Source organism: Sciurus vulgaris (genome assembly GCF_902686455.1).
Source record: "Sciurus vulgaris genome assembly, chromosome: 10".
NCBI classification, from domain to species: domain Eukaryota; kingdom Metazoa; phylum Chordata; class Mammalia; order Rodentia; family Sciuridae; genus Sciurus; species Sciurus vulgaris.
Window position 1 is genome coordinate 100,961,809 of NC_136470.1, and position 27,067 is coordinate 100,988,875.

General features: G+C 38.2%; 1 protein-coding gene and 1 long non-coding RNA gene across 6 annotated transcripts in view; one reads left to right on the forward strand and one right to left on the reverse strand.

Moving 5' to 3' along the window:
* Nucleotides 1-27,067, reverse strand: part of FNDC3B (fibronectin type III domain containing 3B) — a 366,748-nt gene that overhangs the window by 250,780 nt on the left and 88,901 nt on the right. For all 5 annotated transcript variants that reach the window (XM_079155120.1, XM_079155124.1, XM_079155121.1 and 2 more), the window contains exon 3: nt 19,020-19,095. In XM_079155120.1, the coding sequence (XP_079011246.1) occupies nt 19,020-19,095 (76 nt within the window). The remainder of the gene's footprint in view (nt 1-19,019; nt 19,096-27,067) is intronic.
* Nucleotides 9,506-12,429, forward strand: LOC306670512. Its single transcript, XR_013766422.1, has 2 exons — nt 9,506-9,627; nt 9,736-12,429. It is a non-coding gene; the product is annotated as an uncharacterized lncRNA (long non-coding RNA).

Consider the following 27,067-nt stretch of genomic DNA (forward strand, 5'->3'; position numbering starts at 1 on the left):
CCTACCTGGTTCCCTCTTGCAAGTAACAGAAATTCCTATGCTAGGCCCTGTAGCCCATAGGAAGGCTTGGGGTGAACAGCTCGGCAGGCTGCATTCTGTGCTCCACCTGAACACTTACTCCTGCCTTCACCCAACACCAGGATGGAGTACCACTTGGCAGCTAGCAAACATCCACTGGAGTGGGCAGCTAATGGTGGGAACAACAGCAGTTCTGAGGCAGATTTGGTTGAATTGCATTCAGGGAAGAAAAAGAAAGGAAAGAGGACACCAGACAGATGATGCCAAGTTCTTTTATTCAAAACAATTGTATTAATTTGTGCAATTGATGACAGCAAAACATATGAAGTTAATAAAACCTTCTTTAAAAATACAAGGCAAAGAGACTGGCAATGTGGCTTTGCAAAGGTTCTGAAGTTTCATTCTAAACAAAGAGTCTCCTGAAAATCTGTAATGCAGAAATTATCTCATTACCATCACACAAAAGAATGACCACCCCCCACTGCCATGGCTTCCTAATCACAGCTGTACCAGGAAGAACAGATTTACCAAGACCATTTGGAAAAAGAGTATCCGGGCATTTTTTTCCGGTATAAGTTCAGAAAAAAGGGGAGGAAGCATATAATTATATATACAGCACCTCTGCTACTGAAACAGAATTACCAGATAAAGCAGTTTCTCCCCTTCTTACCCCTCACAAAGTATAGACCCAGCCTACAACACAGCAACAAAAAACCCATAAATGACTTGGATGACTTTCTTTGCATGCATCATCTGTGAAATTCAAAGCCTCTTACTAAATCAAATGACTGTACTGAAAATGTTATTAGACTTGTTATTATATACTCAATATCCCACTCTCTCCCTTCCATTCCTAGTTTGCTTGCTTTTCCTGGGAATTTGTTTGCTTCAGGCAGAGGTTTCTGTTTACTAACCTGGGGTGGTAATGTGGGAAGCCACAGAGGAAAATGACTTACAGGGAAGAAGAAACACAGGAAAATGCAGTCAACATCAGTCATTTCAAAAATCTGTTTGTGAGCCCAAGACCACCTACCTAGTGGACTTGAGGCCAGTGCTGACCAGGAACAAGATCCATATGCTAAACCTGAATCTGCCCCAATTTTGTTCCATAATTGAGAGAGAACCACCCACTTAGGTTGCTACAACAGCAGGCTGAGAGATGATGAAGGATCAAGCAGGAAACAGGTGAAAGCTGTGAAGCTTTAATTCTAGGGAACCTTGAAAGTCACCATAATAACACCTAACAATATGACCCTACCTGAAGCTACAGGTTCTCACCTAAAAAGAAAGAAAAGTGAATCAGATCAGTGGTTTCTAAACAAAGTATGCTGTGACTTCAGAGTGGTCAGAAGAAAAATGTCAAGGGCCACTACCAGGAGAAAAACAAGCAGGTGAGCTAAGGCCCCTCTGCCTTCAGTCAACTCCACTTGCATCTGTTTTAAATAATGGACTCCCATGTGAGAATCACTGAAGGAAAGGATCTACCAAAACTTCCCAAATATAGAGGAAGCCACTAAGGTCAAGATCAGATAGGAATTAAAGTTCCACCTTATTCTAAAAATTCACCATACCTTCACTTTTGGAGAAGGTAACAGGAAGCTAGCTGTCCTTGGAGCTTTTCACGTAAGCAAATTTGAAATATTAAAGAGTAATGAAACACAAGCACAAAATGTACCTGAACAGGATGCTGATACCATGGATGGGAAAATCATGCCACAGTAATTGAGCCGTAAGCTTCTCGGAGTCCTTTGCTTCAGTTCCTACTGAGCTGAGAGAGCTTCTGCTACAAAGATACAAACTAGAGTTGTTGGTTTGGGGGGTTTATTTTATTTAATATCTGTCCCGCATGGTGTCTGCAAGATATGGCTGGGCACCCAGACTCCTGAGCATCAATGTGGCCCGTGAAGGCTGCAGGATGCAGGCAGCTGGCCATCTAAAAGCATCCTCTCAAATGCCTGAGGCCAACTGGGTCTCACCCCAGAAGTCTACTCCTGCTGATAAGAAACCCTTCCTAGGGCCAAACATATCACTGATTCTTGTGGCATTCTTCACTATTTTCTTCCCCCTCCTCCCTTCCTGTAAGAAAGATGTCTTTTAAGTATATCTACAAGGAAACCTGAACAGTTAGGCGCTTTCCCCTGTTAATTTGTTCCTTATCCGATGGTGATTCATGCCCTGGGCCCCCTCCTTCCTCAGCACACTGAGGCAGCTCTGTTCTGTCATTTGTGGGAGGCCACGTCAGCAGGAAGCAGCACTGGCTGCCAGGTCACAGTCAAGACTGTCTGGAGCAGGGGAGTACAAAGCAATGCAGGGCAGAAGCTGCCTCTATGGCTTCTCCCAAGCACAAGAGCGCTCTGCCTGGAGGAAGACTGGTCTCTGAGCACCACAGTGACACTGGTTTAGGGGAGACACAAAACACCATAGTTTAGAGTTTCCCGGTTTCTAAATGTTCCCCAAATAGTTCCAGTTATAGAGTTGCAATTTTCCCTTCTCCTTCCTTTTCTTAGAGGACTTACTGTACTGCATCCAGATTCATATTTGGAAAATGCTGCCACAAGCCAAATCAAACTTCGTCGTGGCTTTCTGGCTCCTGAGTTCAACAGAGGAAATTCTGCACACCCAACCAACCAATCCCAGCAGCACCGATACACACCCGTGAGTCATGGCGGAAAACTTGACCTAAGGGGCTGACGCAGAAAGGTGGCCACTCTGGGTCTTTTCTCTTCTAAAACACACAGTAAATACAGTAAACAAAGAAGTCACGCCAAATGGCATCATGATACCGAACAGGATGGATTCACGACAAGCAGTAAAGGAATCACCTTGTACAAAGAGACAGCCTGAACAAATGTCAATACCGTATTTCATGTAGCTGGCTCACTAAGTTCCAGACCAATCTCACTAACGAAAACCAACAGGATTAAGGTTAACGTGTTAAAACAGCAGGGGCTCCTAGGCACCTGAGATGTCTAGGAGTTTCTTAATTTGCTGCAAATTCAAACCAGGGATCCTGTGAAAAGAAGAAATGTGATTTTTTCCAAAAATGTCTGAAGTTGAGGGCTCTCCCTTCTGCTCTCAGGGAAAGGGCTTCTTAAGGGGAAAAACCCCAAACTCAAAGCTTTCTCTCCCCAAATACCAGGTTTGCTGGGGAAAAAAATGTCCTTCTCATGAAGAATATGAGCAGGAAAGAAAGGAAAAGACTGAGCAGTTCAGAATGACCCACACAGCATGTATGGGAACAGCAAAGGTAGACACATCCCAACAATTCTGCACACACTGAGCTTCTCCTGAGAAAAGACTTAGTGTCCCATCACACATAAATCCAAAAGCCAAAGGGAGCACAGAGCTTTATGCAGAGTCTAGCTGGAAGAAGCATCAAGAACACACCTGGAAAAGAGGGAAACAGCCAGAAGCCTGCACAATGCAGACCCAACGCTTTCTGTAATGAGAAACTGGTAACCGACCCAAATCAAAATGTTACAGGCAGTTAGAGATTCAGCGATATAAAAAGCATTCCATTTTATATTCAACCATTTGTAAAAATGAAGAAACCCAACTCATTTAAACTGAGTGGCCACTTCAAATCTGGTGAGTATCCATAAGTGGGTATCTCTAGTACCTCCATTTATGGCAGAGAAAGCAAATTAATATTATTCTGCTGTGAATTTAATGAAAACCCAATAAGTATTTCAAGATGAATAAGCTACCAGAGGCCTTAAATATACAGCATTTTCATGGAAGAAAAGTACCTTTAAAAAGTAAGAGAAATCCTTTAAAGTTTGTCAAAAATAAAACTTCCAAATCTCACATAATTTTTGTACACCTGGAATAAACTTAAATTAGTTATATGAGGGAAGTATTTAGAGGGAGATGGGCTGGATCTAAAGGTAATCTCTCTCCTGGTTCACATGGAGGTGGGAGGGAAGCAGGGAGGAGTGTAAGCAAGGAAAGCTAAGTATTTTCCACATAAATACTAGAAGTACATAAGATTGAACAGGGCAATACTGTTTTCAATAGAATAACGCTGTAACAGCAAACAATGGATGAATGAGAGAGCACCTTAAAACATTTTAAAACCCAAGTACAGATTTTGGCAAAACATTAGGGAAAATAGAACAGATAGAACTAGTTACTCTGACATATATGCACACTCACAGTATATGTGTGTGTGTGTGTGTGAGTACACAAGCATTCTGACATAGTGAAATATACATGAAGTAAGAAGCTAAAACTAACAAATAGCACAAGATTATGATTTTTACATAAGTCCTCCAGGGCATATTTAGATGTTTAAACAAATTAGCTATATTTCTACACCCAAAATATAGATCAAATATAAAAATTATTTCAATTTTTTTCAAACACACATATATAATTACACAAACACAAAATTAAGAATGACCCATATAGATGTGTGAATTTTAAATTAAATCTGGATGAGAAATTAAAAACTAGTGTATTCCACTGATTCTAAGTAACCTTTTTCACATTTCAACATCATCAGAAAAAGGAATGAACCTTTCAATCGATGGCAAGTCAGTTTAATTGATGGCCCTTTCTCTTTTGTAGAGACATGCAAAACAAATAATCTTTAGAAACCACCTTAATGTTCTGGAGATGAGAAACAAGCAGTACAAAATCTTATCAAGTGCAGTGAAGGAGAGGTCACACACTGGAGGAGCAGCCTAGACACACACAGACTCATCTGAGACAGAGCTCCTAGGAAAACACGCCACCTTTGTTTAAAGGAATTTTTTCATTCACAAATTACTTCAATACCCTAAATATTAGATGACATTTCAAAAATTTCAAAGGTTATTTTTTTTAAATGCAATATAAACTAAATACTATGACACAGCTAGCTTTAAAAATATACTGGATACCAATTACTTCTGAATCTATAGAGGTAGGACTCAAGCACTGGGATCATTATTATTTTTTTAATTCCAGGTGATTCATACATGGCCAGAGTTAACCAGTAATATAAAGCACCTGGCATATAAAAGATACATAACATTAAAAAGATAAAGTGGAAAATGGCAATTACTAAAACAAGGAAAAAATTACACCAGGTACTTTCCTTTTCTTTTGTTACTAGTCAAGGTGATTAACATATGCTAATAAAATTTTGGAGAAATTCATGTAGTACATAAAGAGTGTCAAATGGTAATTTAATAACTTCACTTTCAAACAGAAAAATCCTAGATAATTAAGCTCTTAAAGTCTGCCCACACTTAATCTATTTAAGTAAAGCTTCAATATTTTCATAAAAATTAGGGTCATATAATGGAAAAGAACTCTAAAGAAACTGAAAGCGAGAGAGGAGAAAGAGCTTGAAAGGTAGGTAGAATTTTAGAAGTAATCTGATTTCATTCCCTTATTTTATGGTGAGGAAACCTGTGGCCCTAATAAATGGAACCAGACTGAATGGAAAGGGAAGTTAAATCTGTATCAAGAAATTCTCTTGCTCTTCTCAGAGCCAGATTTCATCAGGTTTCTTTCATTTAAAAGAGAAAAGGATTAAGAAATAAACAACTGATTTTTACTGTGAGTTCAAGTCCAATGACCTTTTGATGTAAACTAATTTTCTTTCAAGTTGCACAAAACAGAGGGTCTGTGGAAGGCACAGTTAATAAGATTTTTATCAATGAAGGGAAATAGGCTTGAAATAATTTTAAAGAGGCCAGATTAGAAAGGCTATTTCACCCTTCCTGTTGAGCCATTTCCTACATCTCTTAAATACATATCCAGAGTTACTCTGCAGCACTTTGGCTCAAATTCTGAAGAATCTCATTTTCTTTAACGTCTGTTCTATGGTTAATTACTTGCCTTTTGACTATTCTGGGTCTAGCCAAGAAACAGGCAGAACGCACCTGTTGTTCTTGAGTTACATCTGAGCTGGAGGGTGGCATTCTGTTCACTTTTGAAGAATGTTAATTGCTGATAGGAGTATGACAGGTGCAATGAAGAACAGAAAAATTATCAATGAACTCAACTCAGAATAACAGCAGAACTCTCCTAGAGACTATGAGAACACTCCTCAGCACTGAAACCATCATTACTAATAATCAGCCAGGGAATCAAAAACCTGACCCTTAAAACTGGTTTTTTACAACAGGGCACAATGTCTAAATTTCTACAGTGGTGCCCTGTCCATGTGAGAGTTTCCCATGTTTCTATGGAGCCATTCCCTAACCTCCACCATCTCTCACGGCTGGTCTCTCTCCTCTCTGGAGCCAGCATTTCTCAGTTCCTACTGGTGCAGAGTCCTATCTATTTTGAATTCTGAGTCACTTCCTTTCTCCCCAGTTTCAAGCTTTAAAACTTTCCTGTTTCTTTAAAAATACTTTACAGAGCAAAGCCAGTTCCATATCAGTCCACCTACTTTTTAATCCTCCCCTTTCGTTTGTTTCTTAACTAAGGCCAGCAGACCAGGGAGATGTACTTGCTTATGAATACAGTAATATATGCATCATCTCTTCAGAATATTTTTCATATTTGTACAAGTTTCCTGACTCATTGATCTTTAAATATTATATAAATACTATTTTTTGAACTTTAAAATATCACTAGAAGGCCTGGGCGTATAGCTCAGTGGTACAGCACTTGCCCAGAATGGCCCGAGACCTTGGGTTCAATCCCCAGAACCATAAAAAATTAAAAAAATCAATATCTTTAGCAATCCTAATTATTCTCATCATGTGGGAATTGAAGCATAGAGAAAAATAAATTCCTAACAATATAGCAACTGAATTTGGAGATGTAAACTGAAAAACTATAAAAACAAATCCTTTGAAAATAAGGTTCAAACCTCAGTTCAATGGAATTGAAGTGGAGGGGAAATTTTTCAGACACAAAGAGAAGAAAAACTTCTGTGAGCTTATGAATGAAGAAATCTTAAGTCAATTTGTCTTTCGTATTCTGCATTTCCTTGGACTTTATCCCCTTTGTCCATTCTATGATCAAGCTTAATTCTAAGAGTCTTGTTTCTCATTTTCATTTATGGGCATGACTTCTATAAATCTCCTTTTTTTTTTTTTTTTTTTACAAGTATACCCCACCATAACCATCTCCTACCTCAGCTGTTCTCAGAAGTCCTAAATCAAGAATATCAGGAACATCTCAGAAATACAAATTCTCAGTCCCATCTACTTACAGACTTGAATCAGAGATACTGGGGGTGGGAGTAGCTATTGTTTTATTAACAAGTTCTCCAAGGTGATTCTGATCCAGGTTCAAGCCTGAGAACCAAGGTACTACCTACTGGAAATCATAAGGGGCAGTGTCATACCCTGGAATCCATTTATTTTAAGGACCAGCCCAATCAAGCATCAAGCTTTTCCTGGACACACACATCATTCAAGGTTCTCATCCTGATCTAGATAAAGGGAATTGAAAGGAAAGCAACTTCCAGCTTAACTCTTTCAAAAAGGCAAATGGAAACCATGCTCAAAGAAGCATCTCCACTTCTGAAATGAAAGTTGTAAGATGGTTATTTTTTCATCTCACTTTTTTAGTTCCATCCATGCTGTACACATTACCTGTTTCAATCAACTCTGAATTAATTAAAATAATGTGTTGTTATATTTATATCTAAAGGGTAAAATAAATCTACTCTGTTGGAAGCTTAAACTCAAACTCAAGCTTAACCTGTTTAATATTCACAGAAATTTACAATAAAAGCTAAAGAGCAATTTTAAAATGTTCAGCACATTCATCATAGAGATTTTATTTAATAAATATGTGAATATAAAAGTAAAGATCTTTAGGTTCTTTAAAAAAAACTACCAAACTCCCTAAAGAAGGCGAACCCAGATGAAGAGTCACAGGTATGTGGCAATGTGATACACATAGTGAAAGTTTGAGCTTTCCTGAGGGTTAAGTTTACCACAGATTCTCCATCTCTGTTGCATATTAGAATGACCTGCAATTTAAAAACTAATGCCCAGGACCTATCCCTTATAAAGTGACAATTCCCCTGAGTCGAGACAACTTGATAACTCTCTATAATTAGCCTTAGAGATCAACCTTTAAACATCCATTTTTCTCCCAAGTAATTTTGGTGTGAAAAAGTTACAAACTAGAATGTCAACAGAACCGATTTAAAAATCTGAGAAGTTAGATATGCCTTTTCCTGAAGTATATAATGTAGGAACTACACATTTTTTCAAATAGTAAGTGCTTACTTGATCCATAGAATAAGGTCTTGATCATTAACTAAAACTAAATTAGCCATATTAATCTTAGATCTTGATTTCTAACTCGTGGGATAACAGTTCCTTTCTTTCATTATATTTTATTAATACTTTTTTTAACTCTCATGCTTACACTCAAAAGAATATACTCAAAGAATTTAAGTATAAACACTTGACTACACTACCTGCAAAGATCACTTGCCACAATAGAAGACAATTAAGTTCTAGTTGTGCCTAAATGCTTGTTTTGTCACACTGTGCCACCATGCATCAGGAACAGAATAGGAACACTCCCGGACCTAGTGCAAAACACACTGGGCAACTGCTAAAGACGTGGCAGTTCAAAATGGTACAAGCAGGGTTTAATTTTGACATCTACATGAGAGTAAGAGTATTTATCAACTTCAGTGAGAACTGCAAACAAAACAAGAGAAATAAAACCCATGTGGTTAGAACCCTAACAAGGAGAACATTTTTACCTAAAGATACACTAAGAAAAATGCTTATATTCTGATTCTTCTAAGGTCAATCATATTTAAATCATACAGTATTTGCATTTTAAGTCAGGCACAAAAAGACTTGAATATTTGTAATAAATGAAAGATACCTGAGAGAGAAGAAGAAAAAAAAAAAAAAAAACTGTAAAAGCTGACCTCTAGGCTAATTGTAGAGAGAGGTCACTGTCTAACCCCAGGGGAACTGTTAGACTGTAGGGGAGAGGGCCTGGGTATTGGTAGTTTCTAAACCACAAGTCATTTTGATATGCAGCTGAGATTGAAAATCTCTAGTTAACTCTTGATTCCAGGACTCTTTCTTGTCAGTTTAGAACAAAAACTATAATGATAATACATGAAAACTTTTCCAATAAAGTAATAATGTGAAAATTTCTATAGCCAGAAAGACACCACAAGGCTGTTATTAATTCTGGCTCACACTACAATATATAAAGTGTCCATAAAGATTTTATATTTAAATTTTGGAATGTATGCATTAATTATGCATTTTAACTCAAACACAAAAAGACTTGGATACTTAAAAACAACTTTCTTCTCCAAATTGCAGGGGGGGGTACATTCATACAAGAAATGTAAGATACATTCAAAGACCTCAAAAGTAAGAGTCTAAAGACCAATAAAGTGGACAATCCTGAGGTCAGTTTTATTAAGATTTACAGGGGTCCAGAAAGAAGTAAACATACTCTCCATTTAGTCAACTGTCTTCACATCCTTTGAAATAGTATGCTAAATACTATTTAATACTTCCAAGTCACTCAAAACACTCTTCAAAGAGGATTTTTATTCTGTTGTTAATCTTAATACTTGTCCAATTAGGTTAGTTAAAAAAAAAAAAAAAAAAAAAAAAAGAAAGAAACAAAACAAAAAACAACGTCGAGTAACTCTTGCCTACATTATAGGTTAGTGGGGCTGGGGAGATAGCTCAGTCGGTAGAGTGCTTGCCTTGTAAGCATAAGGTCCTGGGTTCGATCCCCAGCACCCAAAAAAAAAAAAAAAAACCATTATAGGTTAGTAATGTTTCTAAATGACCATATTTAACCATCTTAGGAAAATATCCTACAATTTATCCAGTGCCTACCGGAGACTCTTCCACTCTTTCCTCTCTTCCTCTCTCTCTTCAGGGAACCCCCATGGGTCACCAACCCACGGGTGTCTCCTAGATATCTCTCACTTCTGTTCCTCCTTCCACATCCCACCCACAATGCCCTCCACAGGATCACTGCCTGTCTATGATTGTCACTTCGGTCACCCTGTTAGTGGAAGAAAAACTATTACAATGACTTCATTTAGACTCCATACAGATTCATTTAAAATCTAAAGTATATACTCAATTCCTAGATATGATATGGAGTTTATTGAGAATTTATGACTACACATAAATGCTACAATTTTATATGCAACAAAATAATTAAATATTAATGAGTAATTAAAATATTTTCTGTTCACACAGAATATTATGCCTGGCAAAAAAAATTTGGTATATTTTTTAATATTAAGTAGCTTTAAAAATATGTCCCCAGCCTATTATCCCCAAAAGAAAAAAGGTTCTTATAAGAATGAATATAATAATAAATCTGTCCCTTTTTTTCCACTGCTGGGCATTGAACCTAGGGTCTCACACTTGCTAGCCAACCACTGTATCACTAAGCTGCATCCCCAGCCCTCCCTCATGATTTTTAAAAATATGAGAGGATAACTCATATGCTGGATTTCTTCAGAACTGTCTTTGGAAACACATTCACAAGTCTGCATTTCTTGTCTTAAGTTTGGGAAACCAAGAATAAAAATAACCATATTTAATTACCTATGCATAATAACAAAAAGGAAAGAAAAAGAACTTCTGTAAATTAAGAGGATTCTTCCATCATTTTTACAAGAATCTTTAATAGTATTGCTATTTGTGGAAAATTCATATGTTGAAATCCTAACCCCCCAAAGTGATATTAGGAGGTGGAGTCTTTGGGACATAAGTAGGTCTTAAAAGTAAAGTCCTCATAAATGGGATTAGTACTCTTTAAGAGACCCAAGAAAGATCTCTAGCCCTTCCAACCAGGTGAGGCTATAGTAAGAAAGCATCACTTATGAACCAGAAGGTCTACCTGCATCAGACACCAGATATGCCAATGTCCTGATCTCAGAATTCCCAGCCTCTAAGAAATAAATTTCTTTTTTTATTAGCCATTCATCTGGTATTTTGATTATGATGGCCCTAACAAACTAAGCTAAGAAATGACCTTCCTTTACCCTGAATACCTATACCTAGTGACTGACAGACAGGCACTGAGATACAAAGTTAACTAAGATTTGACCTTACCCTTAAAGAACGCAATCCAGTCTTCCTTAAAGACACTAACAAACTTTTCTATTTCAAGTTGAAAGTATAAGAATAAAAAGAACAGAAAGAAGAAAGCAAAAAATAAAGGACTATAAGCTGTGAAATAAAATGTGTCAGACAATTAAAGCAATGTGACAGTTTGCTTTTCTGAACTACTTTACATGCAAAGATCTGTATTTAAAGAACTCCAAACAGTGGTACTTTCAGAGATGACATTTTAATTATTGATTAAAAGCCCAAAAGGCAAAAAAGTACAGAAGTTATACTCTCATTGCATAATTCTTAAATGTATTACTTGTTGTAATAGGACTGAAATGTGAGCATATCTAAAAATTTCTAATAACCCAAGTTCATGTAGGCTTTCTGAAATGTTTTTAAGGTGATAAGTAACAAAAATGAAAGGAAGACCTGAAGTTTAATAATGGTTCTTATATACTGGACCCTTACTATACTCAGAAATATTTGTAGTGTTTTCCCATACTGTTTCTCATTTAGTCCTCACAGTAATCCTTCAAGACAGATATTATTCCAGTTCTACAGAAAAGGAAGCTGGAGCATGCAGAAGTAATTTTACAATATACGTCTACACACAGGGATTTCTAAACCAGACAATCTCACTCCAAAACCTATAATGATCTTACCAAAATGCCTCTCTGTCCCTTAGCATTGTCTTAAGAGTAGGGCATACAAAATAAAGATTTGAAGAAGTACGGAATTTAATGGAAATGTAAAAGGCAAGGTCTACAGAAGGAGAGGCAAACTCAGAGGAACTGCTTTCTTGGGTACAATAGAAGGTTCTAAGGGCTCATGTGAATACAGCTGCTCAAGCATGGTGTGAGAGTTAAGAGCTATTATCCAAAGAAAAGCAACTGAAGCTTCAACTACAACAAGACTTACTTCAAATGCATGGAACAGTGGGTTCACTGTTTTAGTTACAATCCTATATCTGAACAGTATATACATTCCCATAAACCTTCATCTGAAATGTTTGAACTGGTACCATCATTAACACCCCATGAAAGCCTATTACAAATAAGCAATGAAACCAAAGCTGGAACTTCAACTGATTTCCACAAGTAGGACGATAAGCCACTGCCCGCAATTAATTGTGAAGCCTCTTCAGTAAAAAAATAATTAGCAAAGCTGTGTACATGACAGATGATGAAGAAAATAACGGCACTTAACAGTGGATTATCTCACAACCCTATCAGATGGGTACAAACACTATTCCCATTTTAAAAGAGGAAAGTGAGGCTAAGAGGGCAAACACTAGCTAGCAAAAGACCAGGGATTCGTGCTAGAGAGCATTTAATCTGAATACTTAATACTGATTAATCTTTACATATTATAACAAATCACTAAAATTCTACTTGGAGAAAAAAAGACCACAGAGAATCTGATGATATAAAACTGGGTGAAGTTTTGCTTAAAATTTCATAATTATACAAGTATAAAAATAGTAACAATCAAGGTAATCAAGGGCAGAAAGAGAAAGATAGCAACAGAAATACCAGATAATTTTCCTAAAAAAAAATACTCAACACCTCCTGGGCAAGAAACAAGGTTTGGCATTAATGCAACTCAGCCATGACAATACTCAGTTCCTGAAGACCGTGGTAAATACCATCATGGCTTTTCCTCTCACCCCTTCCATAAATTGGACTTTCTGCAATGGGCCCCTCAGAACTTACCAGCCTGAGAACACCTGTTCATAAACTTCAAGTTACTCAGCAGCAAGCTGTTGTCTATAAAGAGACCTATCTGGTCAGCATATGGAATGCCTATTTGTAACAAGTAGGCAGGTAGTGGTCCTTGTTTGGAGGAAAAGCTAAATCATACACAAAATAAAGTCCCCAAACATTTCAGAGATCAGGCATGCTCAAAAGTTAAAAGTCATTTTCTCCAATATTTCATGGGAAAATAAGCATGGAAAAATGGAAAATTCTAATAAAACAAATACAGACACAGGTAAAGGACTGATTTCTCTTGAAGCTAATATTTAAGAGTTATAAGATGGACTGGAAAGTTGGTGAGATAATTCAAATTTTCCTAAATACACACTCTCTCGGTTTGGAGCCTCCCTACAGAACTGTGAAGTAACACTTACCAAATATCTTGGGTCAATCACAAAAACTGGCATAACACTGAAGTTCACCTGAGTGAAAGGATTGCTATTTTCAATTCTAAAAGATTTTCAAGTGAGGCCTAAGTGTTCGCAAAAAATTTCAGATTATTAAAAATGTCTTTTAAACACCCAAATGCAAATCGATGTATTTTCCAAGGGGTTTCTTGTATAGAAAAACCAGCTCCCCAAATCCTAATCTTATAATAGGAAGATATAATTTCTAATGCAGGCATTCTACAAACAATTAAATATAATCAAGTCACAATAATCTCTGCATCCAAAGTAATGAAAGGTGCAGAAGTATTCCATGCATTCACACTATAAGTTCATGTTCAAACCACCTAAATATTCTTTTTTAAATCAAAAATCGGTTGCATTTAAGCCATGGCAAGGGTTCAAACTCTAAAGATGGAGTTCATTTACAACAGGTCTTCTTTCCTGGGTTTTAAACTAGTAAAACAGGAATTTCTCATTCATATGCAGAACTTGCATTAAAGAAACAGGCCATTTAGAAACCTTGCTTTTGAAATTATAGCCTACCTCAGCTTGTAAACCCAAGCTATGACACTATTCATGACATTTCACAATAAACAGAGCAAGAGACAACCTGAGTTCCCCAAGACCTGTCATAAAATTCTTAGAAAGAATGACAGGTCAGTGTTTTAATATGTCAAACAAGCCTAATAAGTGTAATGAAAGCACCAAGTTAAAAATAAAAATAACAAAGAACGTAGCATTAAGGTCCCTGTAACATTCAGGATGCTGAATCACACACGGGGGATGGGGAAGGAGGGAGGGAGGAGACAAATGAGGAAATTCAGAAACATGAACAGCTCTCAATGGTGTCATTCACAGAGCCACTGAGCAGAGCATGGTGTTCATCAGTGATATGGTTTCCACACATGCTGGAGCTGGGGTAGAATTAGACACAGAGCCGAAGAGGCTTAAGGAAAATAAGAGAAGGAAAAAGCTGCACCTTCTAACAGCTTCAAAGCTAAGGTTAGCTCAGAGTAAGGCTCTCGAGTCTCCCCACTACCATAGATTCTGCTGTCAACTTGTTATTTTGAGGTTTCAACTCGGTTTCAACTCACTGAACACAAGGTAGCAGGGCAAACATTGTATAAAAGATCTAAGTTATTTTGGACAAAAACAACTGGTGATTAAATATTTTTAAATGTATTAAAATAATGGTGGTGTCTAAACATTTTTATTTTCATCTATTTTCTTTTTTGGTTTTGGGGATTGAATCCAGGGCGCTTTATCACTAAGCTACATCACCAGCCCTTTGTATCTTTTGAGACAGGCTCTCACCAAGTCGCGAAGGCTGGCCTTGAACCTGCATTCCTCCTGCTTCAGCCAGGATTACAGGCAGGCACCACCACACTCAGCTGTTCTTCCTCTTAGCACAGGACATTCACTTATTTTCTTCATGCTCACAATTTGCATGCATTAGTCTTAAAACAAATTTTAAAAACTGCAGTATTAATATAAGATCATTATGAGAATGTTTAAGAATTTAAATGTTTCTCTAAAGCAAACAGCTTCAGTTCTCAATGTGATCTGAACTTCAGTTCTCAATGTGATAGAGAATTTAGAGACCACTAAAAGCATGCAACTAAGCATCTTTCAGCTCCCAGTAGAATGGTAACCTTTAAAAGAAAAGTCATCATACTTGACATCCTACCAAAGCCAGTCAGAGTGCCATCAGTGATGATCACCAGCCTCATGGCTGGGGTAAAGGCTATACAGCCCCTGTCACAGCTGACTTCAGAGTCAGCAGAGGTACCTCTCCCTGCTCCTCCTGAATCTAGAGGCTGGACTACAGTGGTCCAGGAGGGTTCTTGGGAGAGACAGGCCTAGAGCCTTCCAGGAAGTAGGTATTTGTGTTGGCTGGAGGATTTTACAGGGAGCAGAGACATGGCCCAGATAAAAAGATGGCATGTGTGGACAGGAAGGAAGGCGGCACTGCCAGCACCTCAGCCCAGACAAGGACATGAAAAGAATGAGATCCACAGCTGCCCTCTATTAAATCCTGACTGTAAGCAAAGGCAAGGATTCATATTGATTGCTAAGATTCCACCCCCCCCACCCCCCCCACCCCGCTAACAATTAGCTCTTTATACAATTTCATCTGGCCAAGAAACGAAAAATCTTTTGTCTGGGATGTCATAGGTACAGTACAGTCTCCAAGTGAAAATGAACCATGCCCTCGTGTGGCCCCTTCAAGACCTATGATTCATGTTTCATGGAAAATATTGAGAAATATTCCATTAGAAATGAATCTGCTTTCACAGCGTATTGTATGTTTCCTGTGTTTTTCTTCCTTCATTATCACCAAGGACATTCCCATGAAAACAAAATCTTATTTTGTCCCAAAGTAACGATATTCTCCAATATTAATGCTTTCAACTTCTAAGCTGTTTTTAATGAATTAGTTTCTGGGGTCTTTCCAGTGATCCCACAATGTCTTATAGGGAAAATAATTAAGCTAACAAATTAAACTACAAAGGGGGATGGCCTCAGATGGTGTGATTTCAAAGTTTCCAGGAAGGCCCAGCAGCTAACTCCACTTTCTACCACTACTTCCTCCAAAGCAATCCCTAACCTGCCTGGCTAGTGCTGAAACAGCCACGTTCCTAGGCAGACAGTTTCAACCATGACATAAGCAATGGGTGTAGCTTCCAAAGTTTCCAGGAATATCCCTTCACCACCACCACTGACCCCTCACCTCAATTTACAACAGAGACAGAAAAGAAAAAAAAAATTACTAAAATGCAAATGCTTCTTTCAGAAGATTCCACTACAATATGACTCAGTTTCTAATTCTTTCCCAGTGGGTTTTCAAAAAGAAAACAGGAAAATATTACCTCCTATTATACCAGGCCTCCCCACTCCCAGCAGCTGGAGCTGGAAACCCACTTAGAAGCTCGGCCCACCCAAATCTAAGACCAATCCTAGGTGGAAATACCTTAAGGAGTTCTAAGCCAGGACACCCTGCATCACATGTCTGCTAGTCAACCCTAAACTACCAAGCACATCTTCGTTCTTTCAACTAATCCCCTATCTTATTCTCAAGACCCCACCATCCCATCCGTTTTGTTGTACAAACCATCTCTGTCTCACCCTGGCCTTCTGCGCACTCATCCTGGCATCGTGCCCAGAAATCCTGTTATTTCTGGAATAGGAATCCACCTTGCTCTTGTCACATGCCTGAGGAAAATGGAGTCCTCTCTGATAGAAAGCCACGGAACAAAGTAATGAAGAACTCAGGCTCCAGAGTAAGAGAGCTGGGGATGAAAGCTTGACTCTGCCCTTTTCCTGGTTGTGTGATTTTGAGCATGAATCACTATACACAAGCCTCAGGGTCTTCAAGCGTACCTACCATACTCTAAATGATAGAGAATGTACAGCACAGTAACCACAGAGATGACATCCCTGTGAAGAGTAAGGATGGCATAACGTGTGCTGGAATTTACAAATATTTCACCTGTTTCCACATCCTACACTGCTATGCTCTACCCACCTGGAGTGAAACATCACTAACTCACACTGGAACTCCAACAAAGGCTTTTGAATTTTGTGCATAGGCGACTACCTGTTACACATTAGTGGCAGGCAGTCAGTGGGTCTAGACTTGGGGTTCAGCCTGCCAGGCAACTTTCCTTCCAGTTTCTGAAGTGCATCCTATTGTCACAGTGCTTTCCAATCCTAGCACAGCACTTGGTTTCTAGCCCTGGTCCTTCCCATTCTGTCCCCGGCCATTTCAATTAATTGGGGCAGGTATCTCCAATGACCCAAATGAAGATAACTGAAGTATCTGGGTCTTCAGAGGAAAACAAAGAAGAGGAACACTGGGGGAGCCAAAGATAAATGGGCTTCACAATTCTGCTTTAGTCAAAGGCATTTTTTAAATCACTGCAAGAGTGTTAGTCTCACTTATCTCCAAGTTATCATCATGAATAAATACAAAGCTCCCATTGTGAACAGAGCAATATACTTGCAACATTTCCTGTAGAGTATACCAGTTACTGACTTGAACTCAAAAAAAAAGTAGGGAAGAAGCTAAATACAAGAATATAAGAAAGCAAGCATGCACATGCTCCTTAGAAGTAAACTACAAGTTTACCAAAGTGAACTCAGGTAGCATTAAAGACTAGATTTTATATACATTGCTCTAGCCACAAATTGCTTTCATAGATTCTATTGTACACACTTGGTTGTACAGGGACAAGATCTACCTGTCACAGGACGCCAATGTTACTATAACCAGAGGCTCAATTGCTTTCTTACTAAAATGAAAATCCCAATTTTATACTATATAGTGATTTTTCATCTAGCTTTTCAAGTATGATTTTATTTAATACAAAATAAGATTGAGATTTTTCAATGCTGGCAATATCCACTTACTAAAGAGAAATGCAGTCAGTAAAAATATTGACAAAATGACTAAATCATTTCAGATTAATTCTAGTTAAAATTCATTAGGCCTACATCTTTTAAAAATGTATTCATTAGTCCAAAAAAGAATGTTCTATATTTCTGCTCTTAAAGATACAAAGGGAGTAATGGAACTACAAAGCACCATGCTGTTTCATTAAGGAATGCAATGGAAAAACCAAATATAATAGGAAACTAAACTGATGGGCGTTTCTTCTCATTTGTTTATGTATTGCAAACAAGTCCTCCGAGGAGATTTCAGTCCAATCAATAACCCAATACTGATCTAAATTACATGTCAATTTACTACTTGCCATAATCTCAATCACTACCAGAAGGCACTGTCATGAACCGTGCCTTCTGTTGGAATAAACAAAAGTTGGTGCCTAGAAGGCTTGATGCTTCTGAGGGTGAACTAAGAAGGATTCCCAAGGATGTGTTGGGGCTGGGGAAGGAAGATCAGAAACTGACCACTTCCCATATCTCCAATCTTTAGATGGGGATCAAAGCAGAAGGACTGTGGTTGTGAAGTTAAGTTATATACTCATAAAACATCTGAAGAACTCTATCTGCACAGTGGGAGACCTTGTGCCTATGTACTCCCCTTACTTGTAGGTGCTGTGCAGGCCTCATACGCCATACCCAAGGAGCCTCACCTACATATGGAGCTTCTTTAGATGACAAGATTCAGGACTCGGTTGACACTAAAATAGGTAAGATTCCTGGAGATCTCAGGAGAAGGTGTTCCTGAGCGGAAAGGGCACTGGGGGCAACAGGCAAGGCTGTGGAGGGTAGTTTTCTAACATGGCCCCAGTGACTGACCTCCTGGCATTCACACCCACATTTAATTCCCTTTCCTGAGTGTGGGCTGGCCTTACTGACTCCTTCTTGTCTTCTAGTTAAATGCTCTGATGACGCCAGCTGCCAGAACATAATAAGCCTTCTACACCATCCACACCGAGAGACCCACTTAACAACGAACTGAGTTAAGGTTCTAATGGTCCCCAAAAAACTAAACCAACAACCAAAGTGAGCCTGGAAGATCCATGTACAGACTTGTCTTAAAACAACTGCAGCCCTGTCCCATACTTTGACCTTAACTTTCTAAGAGGCCAAAATCCCTGATCCATAGGAACAGAGAATGTTGTTGTTTTAAGTCACTTATTTTGGAGGGACTGGTTACTCAGAAATAAGTAAGATATCCAATACAGATTTTACTACAGAAAGCATCAACTGCCTAGCATCACAATTTGAGACAATTTTTTAGAAAAAAAAAGAAGGAAAGTTTCATTTTACCTCTAGAAAATCATGCAGACATATGAGAAAAACCTTCCTTCTTTAAAATAAGAAAGGAAAAAATTATTTGATTAGAATGTTTACCAAAACTTCCTTACCTTGAATGCACTGAAGTGTTCCATCCTCCGCTCTTATTGTAAAAGTTTCACCTGGATTAACTTGAACGAGAATAACCTGCCAAAATAACACATAAATTTCAATTTAATACTAGAAAACCTGGACTTTTTCTTCAAGTTTTATTATCTAAGTTTAGGTAGTACTCAGGAAGTATATCACACAGAAACCTCGTGTAAATGCAAAACTTAGGGTATAAATCTTAAACCTCGTTCAAACTTTGAGGGATGAAGGAATACGTGCATTTGAAGTTAGTCAAGAGACTCCTACTGCATTACTTATGTAACTTTAAAGAACTCAATTTTAAGATGCCTTTTCTTTGGAAAGCACATTTCCTTTTTCCCTTTGATGAATTTAGACACAACACTTTATTTACAAATGAAAACTGCGCCCAGAAATGTGGTTTTGACCGGACACCATGTATACTGCACCCAAGTGTCTATTACTAATCTGAGTTATGAGAGTCTCCTACATAACAATAGAAAACAATTCACAAAAATTACAAGTTTCAAAAAAGAAGTATCTGCACATAAGATCCTGAAGAAATAATAAACAGTATAAAATAAATTAGTAATACTATAAATAAGCCCCACCAAATACTCAGGTGTGTTTTGTTTTTGTGGTGCTGGAGACTGACCAGGGTCTTGCTCATACTAGGCAAACATCGTACCTCTGAGTCACACCCCCAGACTTTCCTGTTTCATTTTTAGAAAAGGTTTCACTAAATTGCCTAGGCTGGCCTCAAACTTGCAAACCTCCTGCCTCAGCCTCCTGAGTAGCAGGGGTAACAGATGTGCACCACCACAACCAGCTTCACATGTTTAAATTTAATAGCTAGAGTTTGTGTTTAATATTAGTAGATGACTTCCAAAAGACTAGTCCATGAGTGACAATGACAAAATATATTCTTTCAACAGCCTCCCAGTTTTAGGTCTAATCAAAGGATATCGTGGGGAAAAATCACTAACTTACATCTAATACAAATTAAAGGTCAGAGTCCAAACTTTTAAACTATGGTTAAAAATCACCAGGTGCAAGGCTAACACTATTAAAACAGTCCTTACATACTTTTAGAGACTGACAGGTGCCAGTGTTGTCAGATTAAGCTTTATTCCTCCTGGGCTTGAAACCACACGTACCTTGTTGCCTCTGCACTCCTCTCTGCCCACCACACACATTGTCCCTTCCCTGACCAGCTAATGTCTACTCATCCTCAAAACATGGCCAAAACATGGCCTCTGACTCTCAGAGCAAGCCAGGGGACCCCACTAGGCATTCTTAACCACTCCCCCCCCCCAAAAAAAAAACCTCTTATTTCTTCCTAGAACTTACAATTGCAATTAATTAGCTAAGCGACTATTTTGTTGTGTCTGTCCTTCATCAATCAAGGAGCTATAAGGATAAGATCTGACTCTAGTCATATGCCTGGCATGGAATAAGTGCTCAATAACAACTTTTACTGAATGAAAGAAAGTCATAAATCATAAGGAAAACCACTGCACGCAATTATTTTAACTTAGAAAATAACTTTCATAAGATGCAATTTAAAAGTCAACTTTATTTACTATATGCACCATAATTTATCTGTTTCCTAAAACTCATTTCACCTTTAAAAACTAAACTTTTAATATCCATATATTTTGCTTCTTGTAATAATTCACCACAGAAGACACTGCTTAGGTTATTAAAAGTTGTTAAATTAGGGAGTATATAAACTGAAAAAAAAAGGATCACTCAGGGGCAGTAGTCTAAGCTTCACTCCTGGTGCTTCTCATTATTATAAATCATAAGTTACCTCAAGGCAATTTGTTTTTCCTGTATAATAACTACGCAAATAATCTTTGAGTCTTCAATGTTCAAGTTCTCACCAACATAAACACACTGTGCCATTTTAAGAACTCAAAAGAAAATCCCTTCAGATCTCTGGAGTGATTAAAACATTTCGATTGCTTTTTTTGCAACCAAGCATTTAAAGTCATTTAACATGAAAATCATCTGAGTTAAGTGTTTTTACATAAATACAGACTATACCTCTACTCCAGTGATATAAAGTATCATTTCAATAAAGAAAATTATACTTGTCTTTTTAAAAGTCCATGTACAAATTCTAGCATCACTGTAAGAGAGCAGAAGCCATCTGCTTTGTGTTTAAAGCTCTAGGGTAAGCATGTAGTATATGCCTGTGGGATTAATTAGTCAGGAAAAAAAAAAATCAATGGGCCCTAAGACCCTGTGTCCCATATTTTCTTTGACAACCCCAAATTGTTACACAATCTTCTGCCACACTTAGAATTGTCAGACAATCTGTCCTGAATACTGGTTCTGAAAATACGATTCACCAGTATTATGGAAAGTCCCAGGCAAGAAAAAGGATTTCCAAATTGGGGTCTGCTCAAGATTGTCACATTATCTGCCTAGCATATTGCACAAAAGTATAACCCTTCCTTAGTGGATGCTGACCCCACAGGCCACAATTCATATGTGGCCTGGAGGCATCCAAATCCACTGGTGCCTTCCCCACTTTGCTTGCTGAGCTCAACTCCTGACTCCCACCCCACGTCTTTAAGGAGAAAGCCAGTCAGTAAAGGGCTTTTAAGCATTCTACCAAAATACCTCTCTTCAAATGTTTAGTTTCTGTAATTTTCACTGCTGCTGAGTTGTTATGGCAACCAGATTATAATCTACCAAGTTACCTCAGAAACCAGGCAAATCTACTGTGTCCCAATACTAATTTTTCTTAGTGAAAGCAAAAGTCACTATTTGAACAAACTGTATTCATATTTGCACCAAGACATCTTAAAAGAAAGTCATGTATTCTACTGAGGGAGGCTAACCACCTTGCTGCTTTCACTGTCAATAAGCAGAGATAAAAATAAAGTTTTGACGCACCAGCCCCAGTGACCTGTCCCAACAACAGACATGAATGAGCTGCCGGCAACAGGCCTTGCATCATGCAGCCCTGAGGAGCATGAGTCACACCCTGGCAGACTAGGACATCTGACCTTCTCTATTGTATCATACCAGTGTCTGTCTGTCTGTCTCTCTCCCTCGACCCCACACACACACACACAAAGCAGATCTAACTGCTGCAAGTTCTCTTAAACACAAATGGTAGAACACAACATAGCTGTCCAAACCTCATTGCTTTTTTGTCCATTGACTGACCATTTCCTGCTTTTCCAAAGACAACATTAAACCCATTCATGCTGCATTCTTGTCAGAGAAGAAGAAAAAGACAAATATTTTAATCACTGATAGATTTTTCTTCCCCAGAGATGTTACAAAAGAACCACAGTGATGAAAGCAGAGGAGCATACCGCAGGATACTACTGCTTCATCAGATTTCTTTCAAATCCATTAATGCTACCTGAACCAAGAAGCCCAAACTAAACACAAGGCAGTTTATCAAGGCTTAATGAAAAATAAGTGGTCACTCTTCCAAAGTCTAACGGAACAATAAAATAAGATTTAGAATTAATACAATTGAGCAAATGGCTGAACAGAGCGTCCTGGGAATACTTTACCCAAAGAGCAGACTGAAACAAGGTGCAGGAAATCTTTCCTCACAGGTATAAATCTAAATTCAACTGTTTTTTACTCATCAGAAGAGAACAAGAAAAGCTACTTTTGCAATTTACATTTTACTTGCCTGATTAACCGGTAAAGCAATAATAAGTAAGACTACTCCTGGAGGAAAATTTCTGATTTATGACTCAAATAAAAAAATCACCAGACACCTAAGCAATCACTGCAGCGTGTATCAATATCAAAAACCTTCTTCTAAAATAGTAGCACTCACTAACCAAAGACAAAATATTGCATTTGCAGTGTTCTTAAAAGTTCAATCTGGTACCTGCACCATGCCAGGAGGAGACCCTGTTTCATTTCCAGAACTTCCTTTACACTTGCCACAATTTGTGAAGGCTATCTTACTCTTAGCTGTTTCATGCATAAATGAACTCCTTCCTTGGAGCCAACATTTATGATAAGAGAGGAAATGTGATACAACCTAAAAGCTGCCAGAGACCCATGTAAGTCAAGGTTCAGGAATATCTGACAGATATGATTTGATTTGATTTGATTTGATTTGATTTGATTGATTTGATTTGATTTGATTATGGCGGGGAGGGGTTGCTGGGAATTAAACCAAGCACTCAAACATGCTAGGTAAATGCTCTATCACTGAGCGGCACCCCCAGTCCCATAATAGCTTTTAAAAATTGACCTTTGCCTGCATGAAAGGAGCAGTAGGACCTAAGTGCTGCTATTTTCTGGTCTCTTTCTCCCCCGCCCTCTCTCTCACACACTCTCCAGATTACCAAACTTACTGCCCATTCATATACCCTTCAGATTCTGGTCTCTAGGTCACAGACAACACCCAGCCTCAGGCAAAATTGAAAAGTATACATTATTTGTTCTCTTAGTCCCCTCTTTTCTCCAAAATAGGAAAAGGAAAATGATGGGTTGCAAATGACTAAAAATTATCTTTGGATTAATAATACACATGAAGAAAACATCCAGGATTAAAGACGTGAGCAGGCAGACAAGAAAGACAATAGAAGGTGATGGGAAAACTATTGATGAGCTCACCTTGCTCTCCCATTCCCCCTAGAGCCTGAATTCAAGATGGCGGGAAATCGGTAAACAAGACCAGGAAGTGGATTTAAACAAACACTGGATGATACAAGGACACACTCTGTAGGTGAAGTGCCTCAGAAGTCAGCATAACTAGTAGTGTAAATGGTCTTATTTCTTTCTGGGCTTCTTTGGGATTCTTTCTAATGGTCTCCAAATTTTAATACTCCGAAATCCTCAAAGGACATATAGTTAAAATGTCTCCTTCTACTGACTTTTTCAGATCTATAAAATTAATTGAGCATCATGCAGGTTACTTTATCAAGTCCTTTTTCCAGATTTTCTTTCTACAATGTCTATAAGAATACTTACATGATCAGCTAGATATGCATTATTAACCATATTTACAGATGGGAAAACTGAGGCTTAAAGAACATAAGAAATTTGTTTAAAGTCACTATACTACAAAGTGCCTGAACCAGCACTGGAATCCAGCCTTGCCTGACCAAAGTGTATGCTCTCCTCTTCCATAACACCACTCCCCCTCTAACAGGCATGAGTTTCACAAGGTCAAGTCTCTACAGAGATACTTTAATAAAGAGCTGTAATAAAAGGATGCCACTAAATGGGTCAAAGGCACATTCCTTAAAGATAAAGAACAAGTTCTCTTCTTGGAAATCTGTGCTCACTCCCTGAAGCAGAACCCCCTACTCCCAATCAAGATAGGGCACTTGGGTCATGAGGGATCCTAACTTTTATACTGGACAAGATTTACTCTCATAAAGTCACTGTCAAGTCCTTTAATTCTTCTGGAATCCTGAGATGAACCAATAAGCTAACACTATAATAACATAATCACTAAATGCCACATCATATGGCCCAATATTGAGCATAAGAAAAATAAAAGATGATTTCTGAGAAGACTGCATTACAAGCCCTTATGTTTCCCAAAGTCATTTGTTATTAACAAAAATAGACTGAAATGGTTACTACCAAAAGAGAAATCAGATGAATCAAATGGGATGTTTTTATGCACTGAAATCACACAATTTTATGTCTCCGGAGAATATATACATAAGGAAGAGTTCAATACCTATATTCATGATAAATGCTCTCAGAGCATGGTATCTCTGTCTTCATTCAGCAATACTGATGAGTGCCAGAATAACTCAGGTATTCCTCTAGTCATTGGAGACAGACCCTGGATGACACAAAGCTCTGTTCACTTTGGGCTGATGAATGGGACTTGTATAGGCTAAGGAGGTGGAGGTCCAAAGGGGATGTCATTTAAATAAAAATAAACCATTTAAAGAAAGTGGAAAAGAAGATACAATGGCAACTCACAAAAACCCTGTACATTTCTACTCCCTCTAATTGTATACTGCCCTGAGTAAAGAGATTCTGTTACAAAAAGAGCTGCTGAGTGCTAAAATATAAATACAGCATTAACCTAAATGGGGAAAAAAATGTAATGTAAAGGGCCCAAATTAAAAGCCTCCTTTAAGATAGCCATAAACACCTGAATCTGAAATTTCAATTATAGAACTTTCAAGACAAAGTCCATAAACATAAAAGACCAAAATTCCAAGTAAGTTTTATGGTAGTGCCTTGCCCAAGAGCAACAGCTACCAAACACCCATAGAGAGTTGGAGCATCACCATGACTATTTAAATAATTTTCATTTTGTTTTATTAAATACATTTTTCTGAGAGCAGTTGAAAGCCAAAATATAACTCCTCTTCCCTACACCTGAGTTCCCAGGCTGGGTTTTGGCCACAATAACGGGAAACAGCAGCTGAGGCCACTTTCTATCTACCAGCTCAATTCCACACTGAATATGCTCTACACACTGAATCTACCATGTCTCACTTCATTTAGATCCAGCTACCTCATGTCTGGTTTTGATCGGCTAAGGCTGAGCAACATGATCCCCCATTGATGTGCTAATTAATGTCACAGAGCTCTGGTAAACTGAAGTGAACCTAAACAAGCAACTCTTAATTTTGGAATCTTTGGGTCAGTGAGGAAATCTATTTAACTGCCTGCATTCCAATAGTCTACTACTTTTAAAACCCATTTCAGTGTTGGTTATGTATTCAGATAACACTGTTCTTCCCCACAAAATTTAAGAAAGAATGTGCCCATAAACAATGTTCCTACTCTTCTGACAGAATACTATTTTCCCATATTTTGTCATTAAACATTTTAGAATTAACTTTTTCATATTACTAAACTTTCTTAATTGTTTTAAATTAATACTATTGTTGCCTTATTTTTTGCATTCATTAACATAGCTCTAGGATTTGGGAAGGATTTGAGGGAAGAGACAGAAACACCCATCCCTAGCCCACTACAGAGAACATTATCAAATATTCAGACCTTGACTTTGCATAGATTATATGACCCTTTATTAAGTCAGAACATAACACAATTACTAAAACCTTAGTTATTCAATTTTACAAACATTTACTGAGTAATAGCTATGTGCCAGGCACTTTATTAAGCACAGAAGATTCTGTACGGGAATGATGAAACCCTACTCATCTTGTAAGTTGGTGCTATAGTAGACAAATACGATTACCTGTAATAAAATAAGATCATGTGCAGTAAGTGCTATGGAAACTGATGAAACCATGTAGAAATCAGGAGAAGTTGTAGCTGAGAGTGACATGTAAAGGGAGAGTAGTCAGGGCACAGTGACACACACCTGTAATCCCAGCTAAGGCAGGAGAATCACCAAGTTTGAGGCCAGTCTCACTGCTTAAGGAGATCCTGCCTCAAAATAAAAAATAAAGAGGGCTGGGATGTAGTTCAGTGGTAGAGCATCCCTAGGTCCTATCCCCCATGCCACCAAAAAAGTTGGGGGGGAAGGGACAGGTGATTGCAAATGGGTAATCAAAAGAACAATCATACAAGGAAACACAGAGGCCAGAATGGTATGATGTGTTTAACAAGGGCTAGAATTCTGATATGGCTGTCAAGATGCGCGCACAGGACAGAGGGCAAAGATGAAACCGCACAGGCAGACAGGGCCACCTCAGAAAGGCCTCACTGGATCTACTTAAATTTCTGGACTTTATCCTCTAAACAGCAATACAGCTACATTAGTAGACAACTCTGAGAATAGTGAGAAACTCAAACTGAGAGAGCGATACTAGACCCGCAAAAAGATATTAGTGAAACATCCATCTGCAATGTAGTTCAGGAATTCCGCTGTTCTAAAAAAGAGTTCGTAAAAATACCTAATGGTTTAAATGTTATAGCTATCCAGATCTTAGGGCTTGCTGCTGTACAGTTCTGCTCAAGCTCTCTACCGACACTGGGGTTCCTAAAATTGTGGAGGTAAAGTGTGTGGCCCTACTTCCTATTCTTCTACTTCCTGTCACTATAAGCCTGTTATCTAACTATCCTTCTGCCATTCTCATTTCCATTAGTGCTGCCACCTGCACGTCTCTCA